Here is a 25974-nt window from a genome sequence, read left to right as displayed (position 1 = left end):
TATGTTGTGACACAGACGGGGACACCGCTGCGGTCCTTTGAGCAGAGGTCTGCCGGGGTACCAGGGATGCGCGCGCGGGATGCCAGACTCGGTGGCGGAGCGAACAGTGCGCACGCGCGCCGCCTGCGGCTCCGCGCGCCCCCGGGTCTGCGGGCCCGCCGCGAGCCTCTCGCGCCGATGCCCCGCTCCCGCCCCGAGCGCCGAGGCCCCGCCCCCTACCCGAGCGACCGCCCCGCCCCCGGGAGAGGGCGGAGGGGCGCAGCGAGCGTGCGCGCGGCCCGCCCCGGGCGCGGGCGGAGGAGAGAAGGAGGGGTGCGCGCGGCGGCCAGCCCGCAGACGCCGGGAGCCGCGCAGCAGAGAAGAACGCTGGCCGCGAGCCTGGGCGAGCCGGTACGGGGCCCGCGGGCTCGGGCGGGGGGCAGCGGGCGGGCGGGACTTGGCGCCGACCGGGCCCCGGGGGCCCTAGCCGGAGCGGACAGCCATGGGCCCGCGCGAGCCGGATCTCCAGAAACTTTGTGCCGGCGTCCCCCACCTGCTCCCGGGAGCTTCTCGCATCTTCTGGTCGGCGGGGAGCGGAGAGGCCCGGCGACCTCCGTCGCGACCCCTCCTTCCCACCCGGCCCCTCCTCGCGGGCGCTCGGGGCACCCCCAACTCCGGCCGCCCACCCGGGCTGCTCTCCTGCTGCGGCGGCGCCTGGGCCCGGGTCCCGGCCCTCGGCTCCTCGCGAGCATCCTCTCTGCTCCCCTCCCCCTCCCTGACCCCTCTGCTCCCCGGTCCAGCCATGGCCTCTCTCTGTCTCCTCGCCCCGCCGCCACCGTTCTCCGGCTCCGAGCCTCGGGAGCGTCGGTGGCTTCTTGCCTCTTCCGAAGGTTTCTGGTGCATTGATAGAAGCAACTTGACTTTCAGCAATGCCAAGTATTCAACTTGAGGGTTTCTCTACGGTGGTGGATTGGTGTGCACACACGTTATCTTTTTATTTCTCTTAAGTACCCTTGCTCCAAAGCGAAGTTGAGTTCTTGTTTGTGTGCGAGAGGAGTTAGTTGCATGTTGTATGTAGCTGCCTTCTCTGGATTGTATAACTATATTTTATTTAGGTGGATGTTGCCAATGGCACCAGCTAGTGTTATGGTAACTGGGCATCCCAGAGGCAAGGGAAGGAGGTGTGACTTTAAATTGCAGTTGTACTGTGTAGGGATTTTTTTTTTTTTAAGTACCGTGTTCTTTTCATCCAGGAAGACCTCAGGGCATTTAGCATGTGTTAACTAGCTGTTAGTTTTATGAGAGAGGTAGGTAAAGAGCAGTACCATCCTATTTTACAGATGTGAACATGGAGGCAAGAAGTCAAGTCCTGATTGTTTACTCATCTGAAAAGAATATAGACCAGGGTTCCTGGAATTCCTAGTCCATGAGGGATTCTTAGTCAGAAGTGTCATGGAATGTTGGAACTGACTCCCTGAGATTGTACAGAGCAGTTAAAAGCCACAGAGGCTGGAACTGTCGGCATCTCCATGCTTGAGACTCAGCGGTGTCACAGAGTTAAGTGATACCAGACAAGTCATAGCTGCTCTCCGTGTGTTTCCTGCTCTTTACAACCAGAGGAACAGAGGTGCTGTATTCTTTCCAAAGTTATCTGAACGTGTGTGGAAGCTCCACTTTCTTGCGCTGCGTTTGGTGTTTCGTGATTGTTCCTTGTTGTGGGCTCCTAAAGGCCTCCATTCTCGGGTTGTCTTTAGAAATGCGGGGAAGGAAGCACCCGTTAGAATGAATAGGTGCCTCTTCAGGAGACACCCCTGAGCCTTCACACCAGAGACAGGCTGAGGCAGGGACCCTGACCTGGGTGGGGGCAGAGGGTTGCCTGGTGAAGGTAGGAAGGCGCCCTGCACGGGCGGCTTGACACATGGGCCCTATTCCTGCCTCCAGCTCTGACTCATCTTCTGACGCTTGGGGGAGGAGAGGTAGATGCTTGATATTTTTGGCTTTCCCCCCATAAAACGGGAGACAGTTTCCTTCATTCCAAGGCTTTTGAACGTCAGTGTCCAACGTGTCTGTCTATGCTGAGTTCTCAGTTGAACTCTCTCACAGTGGTTGAATGCAGGTATGATTTCTGCAATATTCTTTAATACAATGGTATAAGTATATATTCTTATTATTTAAAAAAAAAACCTGGCCAGGTGTGTAAGTCCAAGAAATCCTTTAAAACTTGAGCTTTTTTTTTTTTTTTAACTTTAGCATTTTTAAATGTTGGTTCTTAAGGAGGAATCTTTGTTTGGTAGATTCTTTTGCAATTGGGATTTTATTTTAGGGCAAGATGGTTTCAAATACTTTTTCCCAATACCACAAGAATTAAACATTCTGTTTTAAAAAATTACGGAGAAAGCAATGGCACCCCACTCCAGTACTCTTGCCTGGAAAATCCCATGGACAGAGGAGCCTGGTAGGCTGCAGTCCATGGGGTCGCAAAAAAAAAAAAAAAATTAAAACTTTGCAGATAAGATTAAAACTTTCTTTAGAGCATCTGTCCCCAAAGTAATCGCTGTGTATATTTTTATTGGTTTATGTGTGTTCTTTCAGACTTTGCTAAGCATTTTCTTGAATGTTTGTACAGAATGATTCTTTTTTCTGGTTTGCATAGTCTGAAAACGTCTAGCTTTTCTATTTTTTTTTTGAGTGACATTTTTAACTAAATTATTTTATTTTATTATTTTTAAGTATTAACTTTAAAATGTCCTGTTTATAGACACTTGGTTTCTGTCTAGAACAGGTAGCTATGTGCTTTTAGTCCAGCTGGTCATTAAGTTTTACTAACCCTGATAGCACTGGTAGTATTTGCTCCAGACAGTAGGCAAATGATCCTTTCTTAACTTTAAAACAATTAAATCATTAAGATCCTTGGTGCTTCTCTTGGTTGCAAAGGAAGACTTTGCCATTAAAAAATCTCGTATATTTGTCTTTTCTTTGCTTGTGAGGAGGCGTAAAAGGGAGTGGAAGGCGAAGGGAGTTGCTGAAGCAAAAACAGTCCTGGGTGTAAACTTAGCGAGCGTTTAAGATGATAGCTTTAGTTATTTATGACAGTCTCACTGGGGTGAAGACAGAGAAAGGAAAACATTAACGTTTTCTGTGAAAACCGTTCAAATCAGTAATTTCAGAAGATAGGTGAGCTAAAACAAAATTCACATCAAAGAGTTTATGGGCTCCTGGTGGTCCAGTGGTTAGGACCCTGCGATTTTGCTGCCGAGTCCTGGGTCTAGTCTCTGATCAGGGAATTAAGATTTCACAAGTTGCTGGACATGGCCAAAAAAAAAAGGGTTTATGGATTTATGTGTTAGACATTTATTGAGACTTCTGCTATGTGAAAAGTTAAGTGCTGAATACTGGGGTAGAAGGCAAATAAGGTCACTGACCTCATGAAACTGACAGGCGGTAGTGATATTCCAAGCAGAAGGATTCTCTCCCCAGATTGGCCAGAATTTGTAAGGCTTCTGAATTCCTGAAAACCAACATTGTGTTTATTTAACCTTTCTTAAGTTGTGAATAGTAAAACACAAAAGGGTATAAAATATAAATGGATAACTTAATTATTTTAAAGAATACACAGCTGTAACCATCTTGCAGGTGAGGAAGCACGCTCTTTCCCAGTGACCACCTCTCTCCTCACCCTCGAGGTAACCTAGCCAGTACTAGCTTCATTTTTGCGAAAATATCCCCTTTGTTTTCTGTAGTTTTTATCACCTAAATATATGTATATTTTAATTAATTAATTTCATTTTTGGCTGCTCTGGGTCTTTGTTCCTGTGCAGAGTCTTTCCTTGGTTGCGGTGAGCGGGGGCTGTGCTCGTTGCGTGGCGCAAGCTGCTTCTTGCGGCTTCTCTCGTTTCCGAACTTGGACTCGACTTACGCAGGCTTCAGCAGTTGTGGCTCACAAGCTTAGTTGCCCCGTGGCATGTATGATCTTCCACACCAGGGTTTGAACTCATGTCCTGTGCATTGGCAGGTGGATTCTTATCCACTGTACTGCTAGGGAGGTCCTGTCACCTAAAGATTCATCTCTAAACAATATAGTTTCATTTTGCCTGGTTTTCATCTTTATGCAAGGAGAATCAAAGTAGGTATTCTTGTAAATCCTTTTTTGGGGGGTGGCAGCCAATGTCACATATGTATATATATGTAAGTGTGTGTATATATACATTCATATATGTATTTACACATGTATATGATTTTTTGGTTTGAATTCTTGCTGCATTACAGTTTTTTAAGATTCATCCATGTTGTTACCTGTGACTGTAATTAGTTCATATTTGCATGAATATTCCACATTTATCTGTTTGTCATCTGCTGTTGATGGACGTCTGGGTTCTTTCTGGTCCGGGGCGGTGCTGAGTACTGCTGTGTCATAGATGCGTATCCTCAACTTTACTAGCTGAGGCCAATTTTCCAAAGTGGTTGTACCAATTTAAATTCCTCCAGTGGTGTCAGCCTTGAATTTATAATCCACTGTGCTTGCTGTTTAACCACAATATGTTTGGATATTTCCTGAGTGAATGAATAAATGTCACAGAGGTGGTTTGATTTGACCCCTGGCCCTTCCTGTACCACTGTATTTTTATATACTTATGTTTAATTGTATGGTTTGAACTAACATAACACCCAGCGCCAGAGATGGTTTTCCACTCTATGGCTGAGAAATATACAATAGAATCCTTCCAAAGATCTTTTTTTTCTTAGATAGATGTGTAGTTATAGGGCAATTTAGAGATTGTAAAAGGAAGCATTAAAAATTAAAGTGTCTAGTAGTCTTGTAAAGGTTTTGGAAGACTTACCGCTTGGGCCATGAGATGCCTTGTGGTGAGGTGTGTCGTGCTGGAGAAGACTTGCTTGGTTCCAGGCCCTGAATGTGCAGGCTTAGCGTGTGACATGTGCAGGAACCCAGGCTAGTCGTGTGAAAATACCGTCTGAGGGAGGGTTGGTACATGCTTGTGTACAGATCCCGAGAGGCACCAACGCAGGAATTCCCTGGCAATACCAAAGGAACCACAGCTTCTTTGCTATGAGAAGAAATGCTTTCACAGTCTTTGAAATGTTTCTCCAGGTCTCCCTTCCTACTGGATGTTCACAACTGGGGTTGATAGTTCCTGCTCTCTGAGTAACCAGTTGCCGGGTTAACTTGAATCGCTTGTGTTTGGTGTTGCTAGCTGGATTTGAAACTGGTGTATGTGTGTGAGAGAGAGAGAGAGAGAAGAGGAAAGAGGGAGGGAGAGAGGATAGGGAGGTCATGTTAGGACAATTATTAAATTATTAATTCCAGGTGTGTGTTGAGCATCTTGTGTACCTGGTATTATCTGCTAACAGTCTGTTTATATCCTGGGGGCAGAATTACAGTTCTGTAGGTTCAGAAAACATCCTTCAACTGTCACCATGAAATTTAACTGATAAACTAGCATCTGGAAAAAAAAAAAAAATGAAAACAGGGCTTCCCCGATGGCTCAGCAGTAAAGAAATCTGCCTGCAATGCAGAAGACCTGGGTTCGATCCCTGAGTTGGGAAGATCCCCTGGAGAAGGAAATGGCAACCCACTCCAGTATTTTCCTGGGAAAATATCCCAGTCCATAGGGTCACAAAGAGTCAGACACAACTGAGTGACTAAGCACACACATATACACACAAATGAATATAAGATTTTTAATATACTAAAGGGTTCCCCCCCAGATTCTCTAAAATAACCATAATTTAAAAAAACTACTTATATATAAATCAGAATTTTTTGAGAAAAGATACCCATGGGGGAAGATGAAAAGTAGAGTCAGAACCTCTTAGTCTTAGTGATGGGGGAGATAACTTATTTGTGTTTTTTGATATCCTTTTCCAAAGGATGTAGTTTACAGAGGAACTGCGTTTTCCCCCGTTGCAGGGAGGAGGAGGAGCTCTGGTGCCGAGGTCACGGCCCTGCCTGCTCACCTCATCATTTCCCATTCTTACCCTTATGTTGACAGAGAGTGACCTCCCATCCAGTTTGGTCAGCTTTCTGCTACCATCTGGAGGTCTCCGTGGACAGAGGGGCCCTTTTGAAATTCATATGCAACTGCTGGGCCCACTGGTGCCTTGTCCCAGAACAGTTCCATCGTCAGTGGGCCGTGGTGGGTCTTTCTGACTCTTTAGGTCTTTGAGCTTGTGGAGTGGCAGGAGAAAACTCTTTAACAAGAGGGTGTTGGTTCTGTTGACTAGTAAACAGTGACGTAGGGGATAGAGCACCTCTGGAGCCTTCCAGCCAGCAGCCCAGTGAGTCTCATGCAGGATTCTCATGCAGGGTCCTCAGGGCCACTTGGAAAAATATTTCTTTGCCATCTACTGTGATGGCTTTATAACATAATTTCAGGGGTAGGCAGTTTTTTTTCTATGAAGGGTCAGATAGTACATATTTTAGGCTCCTGGGTCATACAGTTTCTGTTGCAACTATTTAACTTGCTGTTTTAAACATACCTTGTGACACAAAAAGGCGTAGTTAATATGTAACAAATGAGCGTGGCCGTGCTCCAGTAAAAACTTGACTCATGAACACTGAAATTTTAATCTCATACAGTTGTTGTGTGCCATGGAATGCTGTTCTTTTGAGTTCTCTGTTAACGGTTTAGAAATGTATTAACCATTCTTAGCTCATGGGCGGTAGAGAAAGAGATGACTGACCAGACATGGCCCGCCTGCCACAGTTTGCCGGCCCCTGATTTGAACAAGAGTAGAGTTTAGGTTTGGGGGCTTCCCAGGTGGAGCTAGTGGTAAAGAATCGGCCTGCCAATGCAGGAGATGCAAGAGACGCAGTTTCGATCCCTGGGTTGGGAAGATGCCCTGGAGAAGGAAATGGCAACCCACCCCAGTGTTGCTGGGATAATCCCATGGACAGAGGAGCCTGGCAGGCTACAGTTCGTGGGGTCGCAAAGAATCAGACACGACTGAGCAGGCGCACAGAATGAGGTTCGTAGGCCAGTGGATTCTCATTTAGCATGTGACGGGGGAGCCTGCCGTCTATGGGGTCGCACAGAATCAGACATGACTGAAGCGACTTAGCAGCAGCAGCGGCAGTAATTAGTAGTGTAATCTACAAAGAACAATGTGTATTATCTTTTTGTGTCAGACTATTTTTCACTTAGTTTTGGCTGCACAGGGTCTTCGTTGCTGTGTGTGGGCTTTCTCTAGTTTCAGTGGCTTCTTTTGTTGCCGAGCACGGGCTCTAGGGTGCACAGGCTCAGGAGTTGTGGCGCTTGGGCTCTGTTGTTCCACAGTATGTGACATCTTCCTGGATCAGGGATTGAACCCGTGTCTCCTGCACTGGCAGGAGGATTCTTTATCATGGAGCCACCAGGGAAGCCTAAGATTATTTCTTTAGGAGACAGGTAAAGCCAAGGGAATAACTTCAGGATACTGTGTTCTTTGACTCCTGTTTAACTAAAACTTTGATTTCTCCCTTTGCTCCAGGAAGGCTGAGATACACAGTTGCCCTCAGAATTCGGGAAGCCTGCTGTCCTTTGGCAGGGATATAGGAGTATGTGTGGCATTATCGGGTTCCCTCCCTCCAGCTAATTGGAAAGATCTAACCTGGTTATCTTGTTGAGCTCAGAAACTCTCATACATGCCGCTTCCCTAGTGGCTCAGCTGGTAAAGAATCCGTCTGTAAGACAGGAGACCTGGGTTCTTTCCCCGGGTTGGGAAGATCCCCTGGAGAAGGGAAAGGCTACCCACTCCAGTATTCTGGCCTGGAGAATCCCATGGACTATAGAGTCCATGGGTCGCAAAGAATCGAACACGATGAGTGACTTTCACTTTTGGTTTATAAAGAAAAATGGGAGGTTAATTCATCAATAGTTTACAAATGAAATTAATTTGGTATAAAAGTACTAAAAATGTGGAATTTGGCCAGGGGTATGAAAAAGAAATCCCTGTGGGGAGAAAGTTGAGGCTTACAGCTTGAGTTTTTGTTTTTTTTTTTGTTTTGTTTTGTTTTTTAACTTTACAGTATTGTATTGGTTTTGCCATATATCGAAATGAATCCGCCACAGGTATACATGTGTTCCCCATCCTGAACCCTCCTCCCTCCTCCCTCCCCATACCATCCCTCTGGGTCGTCCCAGTGCACCAGCCCCAAGCATCCAGTATCGTGCATCGAACCTGGACTGGCGACTCGTTTCATATATGATATTATACATGTTTCAGTGCCATTCTCCCAAATCATCCCACCCTCTCCCTCTCCCACAGAGTCCAAAAGACTGTTCTATACATCAGTGTCTCTTTCGCTGTCTCGTATACAAGGTTATTGTTACCATCTTTCTAAATTCCATATATATGCGTTAGTATACTGTATTGGTGTTTTTCTTTCTGGCTTACTTCACTCTGCATAATAGGCTCTAGTTTCATCCACCTCATTAGAACTGATTTAAATGTATTCTTTTTAATGGCTGAGTAATACTCTATTGTGTATATGTACCACAGCTTTCTTATCCATTCATCTGCTGATGGACATCTAGGTTGCTTCCATGTCCTGGCTATTATAAACAGTGCTGCGATGAACATTGGGGTACACGTGTCTCTTTCCCTTCTGGTTTCCTCAGTGTGTATGCCCAGCAGTGGGATTGCTGGATCATAAGGCAGTTCTATTTCCAGTTTTTTTAAGGAATCTCCACACTGTTCTCCGTAGTGGCTGTACTAGTTTGCATTCCCACCAACAGTGTAAGAGGGTTCCCTTTTCTCCACACCCTCTCCAGCATTTATTGCTTGTAGACTTTTGGATCGCAGCCATTCTGACTGGCGTGAAATGGTACCTCATAGTGGTTTTGATTTGCATTTCTCTGATAATGAGTGATGTTGAGCATCTTTTCATGTGTTTGTTAGCCATCTGTATGTCTTCTTTGGGGAAATGTCTATTTAGTTCTTTGGCCCATTTTTTGATTGGGTCATTTATTTTTCTGGAATTGAGCTGCAGGAGTTGCTTGTATATTTTTGAGATTAGTTGTTTGTCAGTTGCTTCATTTGCTATTATTTTCTCCCATTCTGAAGGCTGTCTTTTCACCTTGCTTATAGTTTCCTTTGTTGTGCAGAAGCTTTTAAGTTTAATTAGGTCCCATTTGTTTATTTTTGCTTTTATTTCCAGTATTCTGGGAGGTGGGTCATAGAGGATCCTGCTGTGATGTATGTCGGAGAGTGTGTTGTCTTATGTTCTCCTCTAGGAGTTTTATAGTTTCTAGTCTTACAGCTTGAGTTTTAAAGATATTGATACATCCAGTGAGACGTCAAATGGTTAGATGATCAGAGTGCTCAACTCTTCACTCTTGAGCTCTTAGTCCTATGAAGTTTATTCTAATTTTTAAATTCATTTTTGTCTTCTTTAAGTTAATAATGAACATCTAAGTACTGAGATCTTATTTGTGAATGGACCTGAGATATCACGATTCTGCTTTTCAAGGAATTTTGAGGCAAACTTATACTTACCTTGGGTTTAGTTGCTGATATGTGATTTTTTTCTTTTCTTTTCTTTTTTTTAATACTGTGGGTCGGGCTTTCCTGGTGGCTCAGACAGTAAAGAATCCACCTACAATGCAGGAGACCTGGGTTGGGAAGATCCCTTGGAGGAGGGCATGGCAACCCACTCCAATATTTGCCTGAAGAATCCCAATGGACTGAGGAGCCTTGGAGGGCAAAGAGTCGGACACAACTGAGCGACTAAGCACAGCACAGCTGGATACTGTGGGTCCAGATGTTCTTCCCTATGGAAATCAAAGATTACCAGGAATCTATGATTCATGTTAAAGTATTATTTGTATAGGCTGTGGCATAAATTGGTTTCCACTTATTACCAAGCAAGCTTAAATGTGATTGTGGAAATATTGCACCCATTTTCTTGGTTCAAGTTGATCAGATTTTTCACACCCAAAGACCATCTCATACCACTTAGCGGTTTAGGATTTTTTAGATGAAGATCCATATTATAGGTGAAGCACAGTCAGACCAGCCTTACATTCCTTAATTTCTTTCTTTGTTTAGTTTTGTTTTCTTCCCTGGTGAGATGTACATTTTGGTAGTCTTCAGTCAGTCTGTTGTGGTCAGATTGTATGACTCATCAACAGATGAACCACTCGAGGAGAAGGGGTTCTGGCCCCAGCAGGGGTGCTCACTTTCTGGGTAGTCTGGGAAAGCCTCTTGGCGCCCGTTTACCTGATTCCTCATCTGGGAACCATGACAGCACAAGGATACTGACCCCGGAGAGGCTGAGCGTGCTCACGTGGCTTCAGCAAAACAGGCGCTGAGTTTGCCTGCGCAAGTCCTGCGGGACCGACGGAGGCAGATTAATGAGACCTGCGCCTCTCGCCCTTCAGTGTGTGTACAGCTTACCTGGGATCTTGTTAAGCTGCAGCATCGGATTCCACAGGTGTGGGGTGGGGCCCGAGATTCTGCATTCAGGCTCCAGGTTGATGGCTACTGGGCCCTGGACCACATTTTGTGAGCAGTGAGGGGCTATAGCGAAGGGCTGGTGTTCTTCATTTGGAATCTCCAAATAGGGAGACTTCTTGCAAAGCAGGAACGGAACGGCGCCTGCTTTAAATGGATCGGAGAAGAAGCGTGATAGTGTAGTCTCTGAGACACTTCCCCGAGAACAGCTCAGGTTTTCAGCACCACTGACTGTTTTGCTTTGTCTTGACCCTGTGCCTTCTCTGCATTGCTGCAGCACCCACTGTTGGCACCGCTCATTCGATTCACTTGATGTTAGTCTCTTATTGTTGCTCACCTGTTTTATACGTATATCTTGTGTCATTTCTTGAAGATGATGAAATCCTAGCACAGGGTGATGTCTCTTGTTACCCTATATCCCTGTTGTGGTGACTCTTGGTGCATAGCACACCATTCCAGAACCCAGTGGTGTAAAAGTCATTTTTCTTTTGCTCACAGATTCATGTAGGTCGAGAATTTGGACCTTATGTAGTAAAGACAACTTGTCTTTGCTCCACAGTGTCTGGAGGTGACTTGATGATTGGGAGCTAGGTTCTCTGGGGTGTCTTTTTTTTTTTTTTTTTAAATACTTTTATTTATTTATTTGGCTGTGCTGGGTCTTAGTTGCCGCATGTGGGATCTAGTTTCCTGACGAGGGATGGAACCCAGGCCCCCTGCACTGGGAGTGTGAAGTCTCGGCCACTAGACCTCCAGGAAAGTCCCGAGAACCACTGAAGTGTCTTGATTCACATATTTAGTAGTTGATGCTGGCTGTCAGCTGGGATGTCTGCTAGGCTGCTGGCTGGAACTCTCACAAGTGACCTCTCCACACGGTGACTCTGGCTTCTTTGGGCTGCCTCACAGCATGGCAGCTGGGTTCCAAGAGCACGCGTTAGGAGACCAGGGGGAGGTGTATGACTTGTTCATGATCTAGCCTCAGAAGCATCACTTCTACTGTTCTGTTTTGGTTGGTCACGTGGGATGCAGGGTGTTATTGTGGCCATTTTTGGCAAATACATTCTGCCATAGTCCCCTGCTGCACTTGGAGTAGTGTAAACATGTGGCATGAACTCAGGAAGTAGTGTTGTGTGAATGAGCGGCAGATAAACATCTAGGGGGACGAGGACCAGGTTCAAAACCTCAGTTCCAAATGGGAACAGGTTGCCTCTGGTACAAGTACATGCATACTTTCACCTTTTATAGGTGGGTATTCATAGTCTCTGATTCTGTTCGCAACATGAGAATCTGTGAGTTTATCAGTGGAGCTCAACTTCTGAAGTCTGCGCGTCCCTGTCACTGTCGGCACGCTTTCCTCCCTGCTCTCAGCAGTTGGGCTGCTCCTGTCTTCCTTTGGACTGTGGTCTGTTCCTCCACTCAGCAGCTGGCTAGTGCCTTAAAATGATAAGCCTTTGTTAGGCTCAGTTCATGGGCCGGTTGGTGGTCCATAGGAGGATATCGAGATGTCAGCCAGGCCACGAGGACACAGGCAGTTGCTCTACAGCTGCACTCGATGGAATATCTGTGGCCAAACTATCAAAATGGTGATTCTCAGATCCCTTAGTTCTCTGTGTGTTATGCATATCTGTCCTCTTCCCAACCATTGCATCAGTTAAATTATATGGCAGGAAAAGCAAAAACAACCCCTCCCCCAAAACTAAGATGTTTTAGCAAATTAGCTTTCCCAATTTAGCTCTCTAGATAAGTGAGAACAATTTGTGAATATTTTTTACTTCGTTTTAACATGAATGCAGCTCAGTATTTGTTTGAATTTTTTTATTCTCAATGTTTTATCAGAAAGTTTTTTTTTTTCCCCTTGAATTTTGCCACACTGTGATTTTTATTTGTAAGAGTTAACTTTTCTCCCCAGTGGAACACATTTCTTTTATTTAATATTTTTTGAATATTTATATTTATTTGGCTCCTCCAGGTCTTCGTTATTGCACACGGGATCTTTAGTTGTTGCATGCAGACTCTTAGCTGTGGCACGTGGGATCTAGATCCCCGACCAGGGATCAAACCCAGGCCCCCTGCATTGGGAGCACAGAGTCTTAGCCACTGGACCAGCAGGGAAGTCCCCCCAGTGGAACACATTTCTGATTTAATAATGAAAAAAGTAGTATTTATTTACTTACAGCAATGTAGGCTAATGCCTCTATTTTGATGACTTTAAGGGTGTTTTTTTTTTTGAAAGTAGACATTTAATGGAAGAAAAAAATGTGATTACATAGGCTTTTCATGTATTAAAAAAATAAAAAATATAGGCCTCCAGTATATATTACAAACCTCTGAAATTCCTAAAGCTAAAAATATCTTAGATCATTTTAAAGGGTCATCACTGGCACTGCTGTGGCCATTTTTTTCTGCTTATTCAAAAGAAGAAAAAGCTGTAGATAGAATTTCAGTTCTTTAAGTCCTGATTCTAGTGGTTTTCTTGTCGTGTTTTTTTTTTTTTAAAGGTGGCTTCTGTGGCAGTGGGATGGGTCCTGTGAATAGACTGACTGCAGGTAGCCAGTCTGCACCTGCTCCGGGTTAGATCCTGGCGCCCACATCCCAGGAGCACTCCAGTTGTTAAAGCTTATGCTTTCCTGAGATTATAGGCCCCCTAGGTAGACACTAATTCTGCATTTTGTTTAGCACTTAGCCCTTTGATGTTCATTATTCAGAGACCAGCATCATCCCTGGCATTTCTTATAACTTGTTAAAAAAAAAAAACTCCCTGGGGTTGGTTTAGGACAGCTCCTCCTTTTTGTCCTTCACCTCACCCCTATTCTCCTGGCCCAGAAAGCATTTGTTCCCTCTCAGAAGTAAATGTAGCTGAACACTGTGAACATCAGTGAATGAGCTGAACACCATGGACAGCGACGTGGACATTCCTTGGCGTTCTCTCTGGTCACCCTTGTCCCAGAGACCAGGGCGCTGCAGCGGGAGCAGTGCTGTCCCTCAGAGGGCACCTTGGAACCCCTGACCCCTCAAACATGGTCAGTCTTTACTCTCCCAGTAGATACCCGGTTTTCCCTGCATACATTCACTGGGTTGATTTTGACACACCTGTGATGTCATACCCATGTTTTCTTTTATTCACTTTGATTAGAATCTCCTCATCTTAGACATGAAGAAGACTAGGGCTTCTTGCTCTGCCTTCCCAGGGCCTGCTCCTCGCGGTGGTCCCTCCCTCTGCCATCAGGAGGGCTTTCTGGGACCTGGAGGCTGTACCGTCTGTGGCGCTGTCTCTGTCTTCTGGGCAGTAGGAGAAGCCGGAGCAGCTCAGCCTATCTGGGTCAGTCTTTTCTGTGTGGAGCCCTTGATCTGCTTAGGCAGAGCTAAGGCCCCTCTCGTGCACCGAAGGCGCTGGTGGCGTGGGGGCACTGGAAGGGCGGGTGAGGAGGCCGCCGCCGCGCCCCACGTGAAGCCGGCTGTGGGCTTGAGCCGGGAGCCCGGCCGCCTTGGGCCTCTTCTTGGGAAGAACCCAGCGCCTTGCCCTCTCCCAGCTGAAATCCCTCGCCCTTTCCGAACCTTATGTTTCCGGTCTGCGAGAAGGGTTTAGGAGTCTCAGTCAGAGGAGCATCTGTATACCGGTGCCCTCTGAGTGCTCTCTGGCAGAAGTTGTTTTTCTGAACCTTGGACTCGGCTTTGGCAGTTTAAGCAGGTTTTTGGCACGAGACTGACAAGCAGCAGCAGGGAGGGAGCATCCTGTCTGTCTCGCTTGGATTCTGCCCCAGGGATTCACAATCTGCTTGCTTTTCCCTGCAGCTTAAGTACCCTCTCACTGCCCAGCGAAGGAGGAGTTAACTGAGTGAGCTAGGCTTTCAGCCCACCCATCCCTTAACCATGGCCCTTGATAAAGACCTTTCCGCTGAAAAGGCCAGTGAGCCTGGGACCCCAGCCTCAGGAGGGCAAGTGGCTTCCCAAACAGGATAATTATTTGGGAGACCACAGGACATGAATCCCTCTTAATTAGACAGTCACTGGATAACCTGGTTGGAAATTTGATGAGCATCTTCCACATTGAGGAAGGAGTTAGCAGCAGCAGTTCAGAAGCTTTACTTGGTGTATTTACTGCCACGCGGTGACTTTGCTTTTTAAACTATTAGGATTCTGCCAGGGAGAGACTTGGAAGCGGCATGAGACTGCGCTCTGCTGCAGGACGGGCTGTTCTCCCAAAGTTCTGCCCGTTCCAGGTACATCTAACCCTCACGTCCGCACTCGTTTCCTCATGCAGCTGCTTCTTTGTCGTCTTGATGCGATTTCACCTACACACGACCCCTGTGTTACTGGTCGGCCGATGTGGGGCCCCACACAAGGGGTGGTAAGCCTGGGAGAGGCAGCTCCCTTGTAGCGAGCAAGGGCAGTTTCTGGGGAGACGCTGAGGGGTCAGCACCGGCACTCTGAGTGCCTCAGTCTGGAAGGGGAATTGGCGGCGCAACGCGGCATCACCTCTGCAGGGGTGCTCAGTTCCCCCGGCCAGCAGCAGCAGCGTCACCTGGGAAATAAATGCCAGCTCCCGAGCCCCCTCTGTGAACCACTAGGTCACGACCTCTGGGGGCGGGGCCTAGCAGTCTGCTTCAACAAGTCCTCCAGGTGTTTCTGAGGCTCACCAAGTGTGAGAGCCACTGCGGTATAAAGGTGCAGCACGTTACGTCAGTTTCAGGAATGCCACGTAACGATTCCACGTGTGTACATGCTGCAGAATGGTCACCACGGTAAAGTCTGTCACCGTAGTTAACAAAGTTTTCTTGTGGCAAGAACTTTTAAGATTATTCTCTTAGCAGCTTTCAAATATGCAGTACAGCGCTGATGATAGTCACCAGGCTACATATCACATCCCCGTGACTGACTGTAAAACTGGAATTTTGTATCTTTTAACCCTCCTCATCCATTTAATCCCCACTTCTGAGAACCAGCAATCTGTTCTCTGTAGCTTTGAGCTCTTTCCCCCTAAGATTCCACGTGTAACTGCTGCTATGCAATATTTGACTGACTTAGCATAATGCCCTCAAGATCCATCTATGTTGTTGTAAATGGCAAGATCTCCTCTTTTTTATGGCTCATTAGTATTCCACGTGTTTGTATCTATACCGCATTTTCTTTATCTATTCATCCACGCATGGACACATTAGGTTGTTTTCATGTCTTGGCAGTGAACGTGGGGATGCATCCATCTTCTTGAGTTAGTGTTTTTATTTTTGTTGGATAAATACCCAGAAATGGAATTGCCAGTTCATACGGTAATCCTATTTTTAACTTTTCAGGGACCCTGCAGAGGGTTTTCTGTAGTGGTTGCACCAACTTATATTTGCATACATAGTGCACAGGGGTTCCTTTTTCTCCACATCCTTGCCAATACTTGTTATTTCTTGTCTTTTTGATAGTGAAGTGAGGTTTTGGTTTGTATTTCCGTGATAATTAGTGATGTTGAATACCTTTTCATGTACCTGTTGACCATCTGTATGTCTTCTGTGGGAAAATGTCTATTCAACCCTCTGCCCATTTTAGAATTTGATTTTTTTTTTCTCTTGAATTGCATGCATTTTTTATATAGTTTGGATCTTAACCCATTATTGGTCAAATCATTTGCAAATATTTTCTCCCCTTCCATATGCTGCCTTTTTATTTTGTTTCATTTCCTTTGCTGTGCAAGAGCTTTTTACTTTGATGTTGTCCTCCTTGTTTATTTTTGCTTTTGTTGCCAAATCCAAAGTATCACTCCTAAGACCAATGTCAAGGGGCTTGCCTCCTGGATTTTCTTCTCAGAGTTTTATGGCTCCATCCCTTCATTATTGTGGTGTGTCACACTGACTGATTTGCAGATATTGTACCATCCTTGAATTCTTGGGATAAATTCCACCAGATCATTGTGTATGATCCTTTTAGTATATTCAGCAGTATAGTTTGTTGATATTTTGTTGAGGAGTTTTGCATTAGGTTTATCAGAGATACTGGTCTGTAATTTTCTTGTGGTGTCCTTGTCTGGTTTTGGTATTAATGTCATGCTGGCCTTGTAGGATGAGTTTGGAAGTGTTTGCTCCTCTTCTGTGTTTTAGAAGAGTTTGAGCATTGGTACATGTTCTGTAAATGTTTGGTAGAATTCACTGGAAAAGCCATCTGTATCTTAAACTTTTGTTCATTGGTGGCACGGGGTTGTGGGAGGTGGGGGTTGATTAGGGATTCAGTTTTCCTCCTGGTTACTGGTCTGTTCAGATTTTTTATTTCTTCATGATTCAGCCTAGGTGTATAATTACTAGTAGTCTCTTAATGATCCTCTGTATTTCTGTTGTGTATCAGTTGTGAAATTTTTTCCTTCACGTCTGATTTTAAGTCCTTTGTGTGTGTGTGAGTCTAGCTAAAGATTTGCCAATTTTATCTATTCAAGGAGTGACCTCTTAGTTTCCTTGATCTTTTCTATTGTCTTTTTAAAAATGTTTATTTGGTTGCTTTGGGGCTTAGTTGCAGCACCCATTCTTTGGTCTTAGTGGCAGCAGGCGAACTCTTGTTGCAGCCTGTGGGATCGAGTTCCCCGACTAGGGTTCACACCCAAGCCCCCTGCAGCGGGAGCTGGAAGTCTCAGCCACTCAGCCACCAAGGAAGCCCTTCTTATCTTTCATAGACTCTGTTTCTTTTCACTCTGATCTTCCTTACTTCTTTCCTTTTACTAACTTGGGACTTTGTTCTATTCCTGGTTCCTTGAAGTGTCTGTCGGGTTAGACTCTGAGATCTTGTTTCTAGACGTGCAGGCATCTGTCATTGTGAGCGTCTTAGGGCTGCTTTTGCTGTTTCCCGTAGGTTTGGTACGCTGTATTTCCACTCTCATTTGTCGCAGGTATGCTTTTATTTCTCTTTTGTTTTCTTCTATGACCCATTGGTTGTTCAGTAAAATGTGGTTTAATCTCCACTTATTTGTGAATTTTCCAGTTTTCTTCTTGTGATGATTTCTAGTTTCAGACTGGTGTGACTGGAAAAGATTCTTGATGTGATTTCAGTCTTAAGTTTATTAAGAGTTGTGTTGTGGCCTAAGTATATGATCTGTCTTGGAGATTGTCGCATGTGCACTTGACAAGAATATGTGTTCTGCTGCTTTTGGATGAAATGTTCTGTATATATGCGTTAAGGTTACCTGGCCTAACGTGTTTGTTTAAAACTGATACGTGCTTACTGATATTCTGTCTGGATGATCTGTCCATTGATGAAAGTGGAGTATAAAGTCCCGTATTATTATATCACTGTCTGCTTCTCCCTTGAGGTCTGTTAATATTGCTTTATATATTTAGATGCCCCTATATTGGGTGCAGAAATATTTACAAATGTTTTATCCTTTCATTGACACCCCCCCCCTTTATCATTATGTAATGCCCTTCGTTGTCTCCATTTTAAAGTCTGTTTTGTCTAAGTGTAGCTACCCCAGCTTTCTTTTGATTTCCATTTGTATGGAATATCTTTTCCCATCCTCACCTTCAATCTGTATATCCTTACATCAGAGGTAGGCAGCACGTCTCTTTTTTTTTTAAATCCATTCAGCCACTTTCTGTCTTTTGATTGTAGATTTAGTCCGTATACATTTAAAGTGATCACTGGTAAGTCTGTCCTTACTGCTCTTTGGTTCATTGTTTTCTGCCGTTTGGTAGTCTCTCTATTCTCTTGCCGTCCTGCTTCGTTTATTTATTTATTTATGGCCGCCCTTGGTCTTCATTGCTGCCCGAGGGCTTTCTCTAGTTGTGGAGGAGGGGCTGCTCTTCAGTTGCGGTGTGCGGGCTTCCTGAGGTGGTGTCTTTTCTTGCTGTGGAGCACCAGCTCTAGGGCGCTCGGGCCCCAGTGGGTGCAGAGCGTGGGCTCAGGAGTCGTGGCGCACGGGCTCAGCTGGCCTGCGGCATGTGGAGGCTTCCTGGAGCAGGGCTGAATCCACGTCTCCTGCGTTGGTGGATTCTTAACCCCTGGACCACCAGGGAAGTCCTGATGGCTTTCTGTAGTAGTATGTTTAGATTCTTTTATTTCTCAGATCTTCTGTGAATCTCCCATGAATACATTTTTGCTTTATGATTACCGTGAGGGTTACACATAACTTATTAACAGTCACAGTTTCAGTCATTCTAAAACTCTACATTTTTACTCTATCCCCCATGTTTTTTTTTGTTGTTGTTGTTACATTTTACACCATTGTATCTTGTATATCCCTTAACTATTATATCTTTGCTAGTGTATTTTTTTAACCTTCATACTGGCTTTATGAGTAACTCATCCACACTACCGTTACATTTTATTTTTCTAAATTGTACTGTATTTACCTCTACCAGTGAGATTTATATTTTCATATATTTTCCTACTATTACTTAGTGGCCTTTATGTTTCAGCTTAAGAAAGTTGCCTTAATTCTTGTAAGGCCGATTTACTTTTTGCTAGCCTGGAAAACTTGATCTTTAAATTCTGAATGGCAGCTTTGCTGAGTATTCTTGTCTGGAAGTGTTTTCTTTCAGCATCTTGAATATATCATGCCACTCCCTTCTGACCTGGAAAGTTTCTGCTGAAAACTTGCTGATAGTCTCTGGTGGTTCCCCTTGTACGTACCTAGCTGTTTTCTTCTGCTTTTATGCAAGTTTTCTTGTGTTTTCACTTTTAACAATTATAACGTGTCTTGGTATGGGTCTCTCTGAGGTTTATTTGGAACTTTTCCAAACTTCCTGGATCTGAATGTGTTTTCATCCCTAGTTAGGGGGGTTTTCAGCACTTTTTCTTTCTTCTCATGCTGTGCTTATTTGCTCAGTCATGTCTGACTCTTGGCTACCCCATGGACTATGGCCCACCAGCCTCCTCTGTCCGTGCGGATTCTCTAGGCAAGAACACTGGAATGGGTTGCCATACCCTTCTCCAGGGGACCTTTCCAGCCCAGGGATTGAACTCAGGTCTCGGGCACTGCAGGCAGATTCTGTACTGTCTGAGCCACCAGGGAAGCTTGATGTTATCTCACAAGTCCCGTAAGCAGTCTTCACTTCTTTTTCATTCTTTTTTCTTTTTACTGCTCTGTTGGTTTGAGTCTCCCTGTGTTTGAGTTCATTAATCCTTTTTACTGTCATCTAGTCTGCTGCTGAACTCCTCGAGTGTATTTTTCAGATAAATTACTGTATCCTTCAACTCTGTGACTTCTTTTTCGTACTTTCTTGTATTTTCTCTTTGTTGAAGTTCATTCATTCTTTTCTCAAGTGAGCATCATTATGACCATGATTTTGAACTCTTTAACAGGTGAATCATTTATCTCCTTTTCAGTAAGGACTTTTTCTGAGGTTTTATCTTGTTCTTTCACTTGGAACATAGCCCTCTACTTCTTCATCTCCCTTAACTCTCGGTTGGTATCTGTCCATTAGATAAAACAGCCACCTCTCCCAGTTCTGGAGGAGTGACTTTTTGGTTGTCTCTCAGATCTTTGTGATTGTCGGAGTAGCCTATTTTTAGCGGCTCCCAGTAGTTGCAGGTGGACCCCAACTGTCAGAGTTCTACTGGGAAAGGTCTCAGTCACCAGCTTTTAAAGTGTGTAAATTCACAGGCTTGTGGGACCCCTAGCATTAAGTCCCACTGTCCACCAGAAACAGGTGATCTAGAGGTGTTCCCTGGGCCGCAGTCACAAAAATTGGGGTACCAGATGAGTATACAAATTCCTTTCTAGAAGTTGGAGTGAGACAGAGGGAGAACAAAAGATGGTGTCTGCCGACCTCTGTTCCCATCCCCAGAGCGTGCCGAAGCAGAAGCAGCCCCTCAAGTCGGAGCTCCCGGACAAGCAAATAGGCCTCTCACAGAAAGACTGAGTGTGTGCTGATACCTATGTAGTGCCCCAGGGCTGGTAGCCAGCCCAGAATTGTGTTTGCCCCCAGAGGTGGGTGATCAAGAAGTGTCCCCGGGTGGCAGCCACAGAATCCAGGGCACCGCACACACGGGTGCTCTGGGGCGCAGCAGAGCGAAAGCGCGAAGATGGCGCTCACCTGCTGAGGTCTTCGGGGAGGGTTGCGGTAGCCTGCCCACAGGTGGAAAGCTGTAACTGTTGTTTAAAAACGATTTTAAAATGTTAAATATGCACATGTCATATGACCCAGCCTTTCCACTCCATGGGCTTCCCTGGTTGGCTCAGCTGGTAAAGAATCTGCCTGCAACGCAGGAGACCTGGGTTCAATCCCTGGGTTGGGAAGATCCTCTGGAGAAGAGAAAGGCTGCCCACTCCAGTGTTCTGGCCTGGAGAATTTCCCTGTGTACAGTCCGTGGGGTCACAAAAGCCTCGGACACGACTGAGAGACTTTGACTTTCCATTCCTAGGTGGTTAACCAGGAGAAAGGAAGGTGTATATCCACTACCTGTACATTAATGTTTACGTCAGCTTCACTTGTGCTAGGCTAAAACTAGCGTCAGTAGATGAACAAACTACATCTGCACGCTGGAACACTACTCAGCAATAAAAGAAGAGAATGACCTGTGAATAGACAGTTTCACAGGTGAATGTGAAAATATTATGCTGAGTGAAAGCCAGACCAAACAGAAAAACCCTGTATTGAACGAGTCCACTGTACAAGTCTAGAAAACGTAAACTATAGCGACAGAAGGTGGATCAGTGGTTGCTTGGGAATGGGGCTGGAGGGTGAGGGGGCATGAGTTATAAAGGCACGTGAGGACATTCTGGGGGTGATGGATATGTTTATTATTTTGAGGTCATGGTGTCTTGAGTGTACATGTGTCAAAACTCATCGTTTTACATCAAATTGTATGTCAGTTATAGCTCCACAGAGCTGTAAAAAAAAAAAAAAATGAAAATTTAAGTGTAATGGTTACCTGGGAAAGGCAGAGGGACAAATAGGAGAGGAACAAACTCTTTTTCCCATTATGCACATACTGTTTTCCATTACGGTTTATCACAGGATCTGGTTCCTTGTACTTACGCAGCAGCACGTTGTTTATCCATCCTATATACAGTATTGATAGTTTGCAACCGTTAATCCTAAATGCCCACTCCTTCCCTCCCCCACAGCCCGTCCTTTTAGACAAGTCTGTTCTCTGTATCTGAGTCTGCTTTGTAGATATATTTGTATTTTAGATTCCACATATAAGTTATACCATATGGTATCTATTTTTCTGACTTAAGTTAGTGTAATGATATCTAGGTCCATCCACATGGCTGCAAATGGCATTATTTTGTTCTTTTTTATGGTTGAGTAATATTCCACTGTGTGTGTGTTCATCATATCTTTATCCATCCACCACCTTCGGTGGTTTCCACGTTTTAGCTTTTGTTAACAGTGCTGTGAACACTGGTGTGCGTGTATCTTTTCAAATTAGTTTTGTCTGGATATCTGCCCAGGAGTGGGATTGCTGGAGTCGGACATGACTTAGTGACTGAACCACATACTACATGGTAACTCTTGGGCTTCCCTGATGGCTCAGCAGGTAAAGAAGAGACACAGGAGAGATGGATTTGATCCCTGGGTCGGGAAGATCCCCTGGAGGAAGAAATGGCAATCCTCTCCAGTACTCTTGCCTGAAAAACCCCATGGAAAGAGGAGCCTGGTGGGCTACAGTCTGTGGGGTCACAGAGAGTCGGACGCGACTGCGCGCCTGAGCACGCGTGGTGACTCCTTTTAGTGCTGAGGAGCCTCCACACTCCTCCCCATAGGGACGGTACCAACTGACATTCCCCCCAGCAGTGCAGGAGGGTTCCCTATTCTCCACACCCCTTTCTGCATGTGTTATTTGTAAACTTTTAAATTATGTACATTCTGACTGGTGTGAGGTAGCACCTCGTTGTAGTTTTGATTTGCATTTCCCTAATAATTAGCCATAAGCATCTTTTCATGTGCCTATTGGTCATCTGTATGCCTTTTGGTGTCTGGTATTATGGTCTTCTGCCCACTTTTTGGTTGGGTTTATTTTGTTAAGAGTTGTATGAGCTGTTATATATTTTGGAAATTAAGCCCTTGTCTGTTGCATCATTTGCAAATATTTTCTCCCAGTCTGAGGGTTTTCTTCTCATTTTGTTTATGGTTTCCCTTGCTGTGCAAAAGCTTGTAAGTTTGATTAGGTCCCATTTGTTTATTTTTGCTTTTATTTCTATTGCCTTGGGAGACTGACCTCAGAAAACACTGGTACTAATATGTCAGAGATGGTCTTCCCTATGTTCTGGGAGTTTTGTGGTGTCATGTCTTGTATTTAGGTCTTAAGCCTTCTTGAGTTTATTTTTGTGTGTGGTGTGTTCTCACTTCATTGATTTGCATGTGGCTGGGGGAAGATTACATTTTTAATAATGCTGATTGGTGCTCACATTGTCACATAAATGAGTAAATGAGAGGGCCGACACGGACAAGAAAACAAAATGAAAGTCATTTCAGATTGCTCTCCACCACCGGCACCTCCAGGAGTTGACGTTCATGGCCAAGGCCACCTCTGCAGTGCTGCTCTTTGTGGAGCTGGCTGGCTCCCTGCACCCGGCTTGGCTGCTGCACCCAGCGTGGCGTCTGGTATACTGCACCCAGTCCCACACTGCTGGCCTGGCTGCTGGCACAGGGGAGAGAGTTCAGCTTCCTGTGCATTTCTTGCAGGCCTCGTGAGCAGAGCCTTACATGTCAATATGCTGTCTCTGAATTCTCCTCTCAAAAGTTCATCTTTACTATGGCCAAAAGTGCACTTATGTGCACGACACATAACCCGTGGTGTGAAAAATCTTAACAAAAAGCTGAGACTTGGGTTGATAGTTTTCAAAATATTTAACTGGCTGCGTTTACCTGGTCTCAGCTGCAGCACATGGGCTATGAACTCAGTTTGTTAAGTTGCAGCACGCGGGATCAAGTTCCCCGACCGGGGATCGAGCCCAGGCCCCCTGCATTGGGAGCATGGTGTCTTAGCCACCGGACCACCAGGGAAGTCCCAGGTTGATAGGTCTCACTGGCACATTCTTTACACATGGAGATACATTTAACACGCTTTCCACTTCCTAGCTTTATTCCAGTCAAACCTAGTTTCATAGTAAAAAAAAAAAAAAAAAACCCAGGAGGATTTCTTTTGATCTTCCTGATTGACCACATTCCTACTTTCTTGTCTTTCTACAGATCTGATTTGTATCCAGTCTGATCAGCACTCCCTCACATAAGCCTTTCCAGGCCCAGGACTCCAGAGGAACCAGGCATCTCACAAGTGAGTAGCCCCAGCGCCACCTCTGTCTGTGAAACGGGGATGCTCTTCTGACTGGAATCACTCCGGGCAGCCCTGCGGGGCCCTGGGTGGGGGATACGCACACTTCTCGGGGCACAGACTAAAGTGGTGTGAAAGACGACATAGACATCCTGTTAAACTTTATTTCCAACACCCATCTTAAGCCAGGGGGGGCAATACATCTTGGAGATTAGAAAAGTCTTGGGCTGAGAAAAGTGTATTTGGCCACATCCAGGGTCAGGTCAGCTAAAATGCTCATTAACTTAGACGAGTGAATTTTTGCTACCATGGCCTTGAAGTTACCTGGAATTGTTCCCATGGAAATGTCATAGCACAGGTATTCAGATGTCACAAATAATAAATATGATAGAGTTAGCTCTTTTAAATCATAAAGAGCTAAGGTGACCATATGTTCCTGGCTTTTCTATAACTGATCCAATTCAGTATCTCTCTAGTCTACAAAGCCCACTCATTGGAATGTAATACCTAAAGCGGTATCATTTTTACACCTTTGTAAGATCTGTATGTCTAGAGTTAGGCTTATGAAAGTATGGCCATCATAGCCGTGGAGATAGGCAGGAACATATGAAAGAGCATGGCCCTAGGTGGGATCAGAAGTTCTGATCTCTAATTACCACCGAACACCACTCCCCTCGGTAAGAGCAGGACCCCACAAGGCTGTTACTCAGGGATTAGCTGCACTTGCTTCTGTCTTTAACATTCCCTAAAATAGGAAGACTTTCTCTTTAGTGCCTTTAAAAAAAAAAAATCGTAGCGCTGAATTTTACATTGATTTTGCATGTTGGCGTCTTTGACTACCTTTCCTGTTAATCAATGAAAATGATTTGTCTCCATCCTGGGAAGAACACGCAATTATAGAAAATAACCATCTCCAATCGTCTCACCTTCCCATTCCACAGACACTGCAGAGGCTGCAGTCAATCGGTAGCATTTAGGATACTGACGGATACTGTATCTTGCAGGAAGGCGACTGTAACTTCCGATTCCTTGGTGGAGGAAAACACCCCCCTCTGGTCTTGCTTCCAACGATGCAAGTGTGATTGCTGGCGTCTTCATGAGCTCCAGAGGTCACAGCACACTCCCCCGGACTCTCATGGCCCCCCGGATGATTTCTGAGGGAGACCTGGGAGGCATTGCGCAGATCACCTCCTCGCTCTTCCTGGGCAGAGGCAGCGTCGCCTCCAACCGGCACCTCCTCCAGGCTCGAGGCATCACCTGCATTGTGAACGCTACCATCGAGATCCCCAATTTCAACTGGCCCCAGTTTGAATATGTTAAAGTGCCTCTGGCCGACATGCCCCACGCCCCCATTGGACTGTACTTTGACACCGTGGCCGACAAGATCCACAGCGTGAGCCGCAAACATGGGGCCACCCTGGTGCACTGTGCCGCGGGGGTCAGCCGCTCGGCCACGCTCTGCATCGCGTACCTGATGAAGTTCCACAGCGTGTGCCTGCTGGAGGCCTACAACTGGGTGAAAGCCCGGAGGCCCGTCATCAGGCCCAACGTCGGCTTCTGGAGGCAGCTGATAGACTACGAGCGCCAGCTTTTCGGCAAGTCGACAGTTAAAATGGTACAGACACCGTACGGCATAGTGCCAGACGTTTACGAGAAGGAGTCCCGACACCTGATGCCTTACTGGGGGATCTGAGCCACCGGAGCCCGCAGCAGCAGCAGCCCCTCGAGCGGTACCAGCATCTGCTACACGCCGTCTGCTCCCCTCCTCACCTTTCTTTCCAAATGGTGGACAAATGCTCCTCCCTGAAGTGTTTTTTTTTTTACATTGGGTGTTCATGTTTTATTTTGAGAGAGAGGGAGGGGAGGGGAGGAAGACACGGGGAATGCTCACATTGCTACTAACATTTTTAAAACTAACATTTTGGAATAGTGTTTATGAAAATCTTGAACTGGCTTTTAAACAGTTTCAAGTTTCAACATTTTTAACAATTTCAACAGTTTAATAAACTGGTTCTGCTCTGTTCTCAACCCCATGCCTCTTGGCATCATGGGAGGAGCTCAGTGCAAAAATCACTTTGGACCCCCATTAACCCTTTAGGTACAGGCTTTGCCCAGGCTGCCAACCAAACAAATGCTTAGGGAACACTGATACCAGCATCAGTCTCCACTGAATCAGCCTACTCTTTTCCTTTCCTTCTTCTATTATTTAGTGACTCTGTAAGTTGAAAAAAAAAAAAAAAAGCCTTTATTATTTAGCTGTTAAATAATTATAATGCAATCTGCTGCAAACACCCTCTTGGAATCAGTGTGCCCCAGGAGTATATTAGCATTATTTTTAATAAATACATCTGCTTAACA

The 25974-nt window shown here is 45.4% G+C and overlaps 1 protein-coding gene across 3 annotated transcripts; it reads left to right on the top strand.

Annotated features, from left to right (window-relative positions):
* Positions 1-244: 244 nt before the first annotated feature.
* On the top strand, positions 245-25974 carry DUSP14 (dual specificity phosphatase 14). 3 transcript variants are annotated; one of them, XM_025281112.3, is made up of 3 exons: positions 245-390; positions 23535-23619; positions 24621-25974. In XM_025281112.3, exon 3 carries the CDS (start codon positions 24713-24715, stop codon positions 25307-25309), a length of 597 nt encoding a protein of 198 aa, XP_025136897.1. In that variant the 5' UTR covers positions 245-390; positions 23535-23619; positions 24621-24712; the 3' UTR covers positions 25310-25974. The 3 variants fall into 3 exon arrangements, with proteins under 3 accessions (XP_025136897.1, XP_044795508.1, XP_006065561.1); XM_044939573.2 differs by lacking the exon at positions 245-390 and adding an exon at positions 1458-1606; XM_006065499.4 differs by lacking the exon at positions 245-390 and adding an exon at positions 2074-2095.

Source organism: Bubalus bubalis, chromosome 3 (assembly GCF_019923935.1).
Source record: "Bubalus bubalis isolate 160015118507 breed Murrah chromosome 3, NDDB_SH_1, whole genome shotgun sequence".
Taxonomy (NCBI): domain Eukaryota; kingdom Metazoa; phylum Chordata; class Mammalia; order Artiodactyla; family Bovidae; genus Bubalus; species Bubalus bubalis.
Note: the sequence above shows the minus strand (reverse complement) of the source record. Positions and strands in the feature narration are given on the sequence as shown.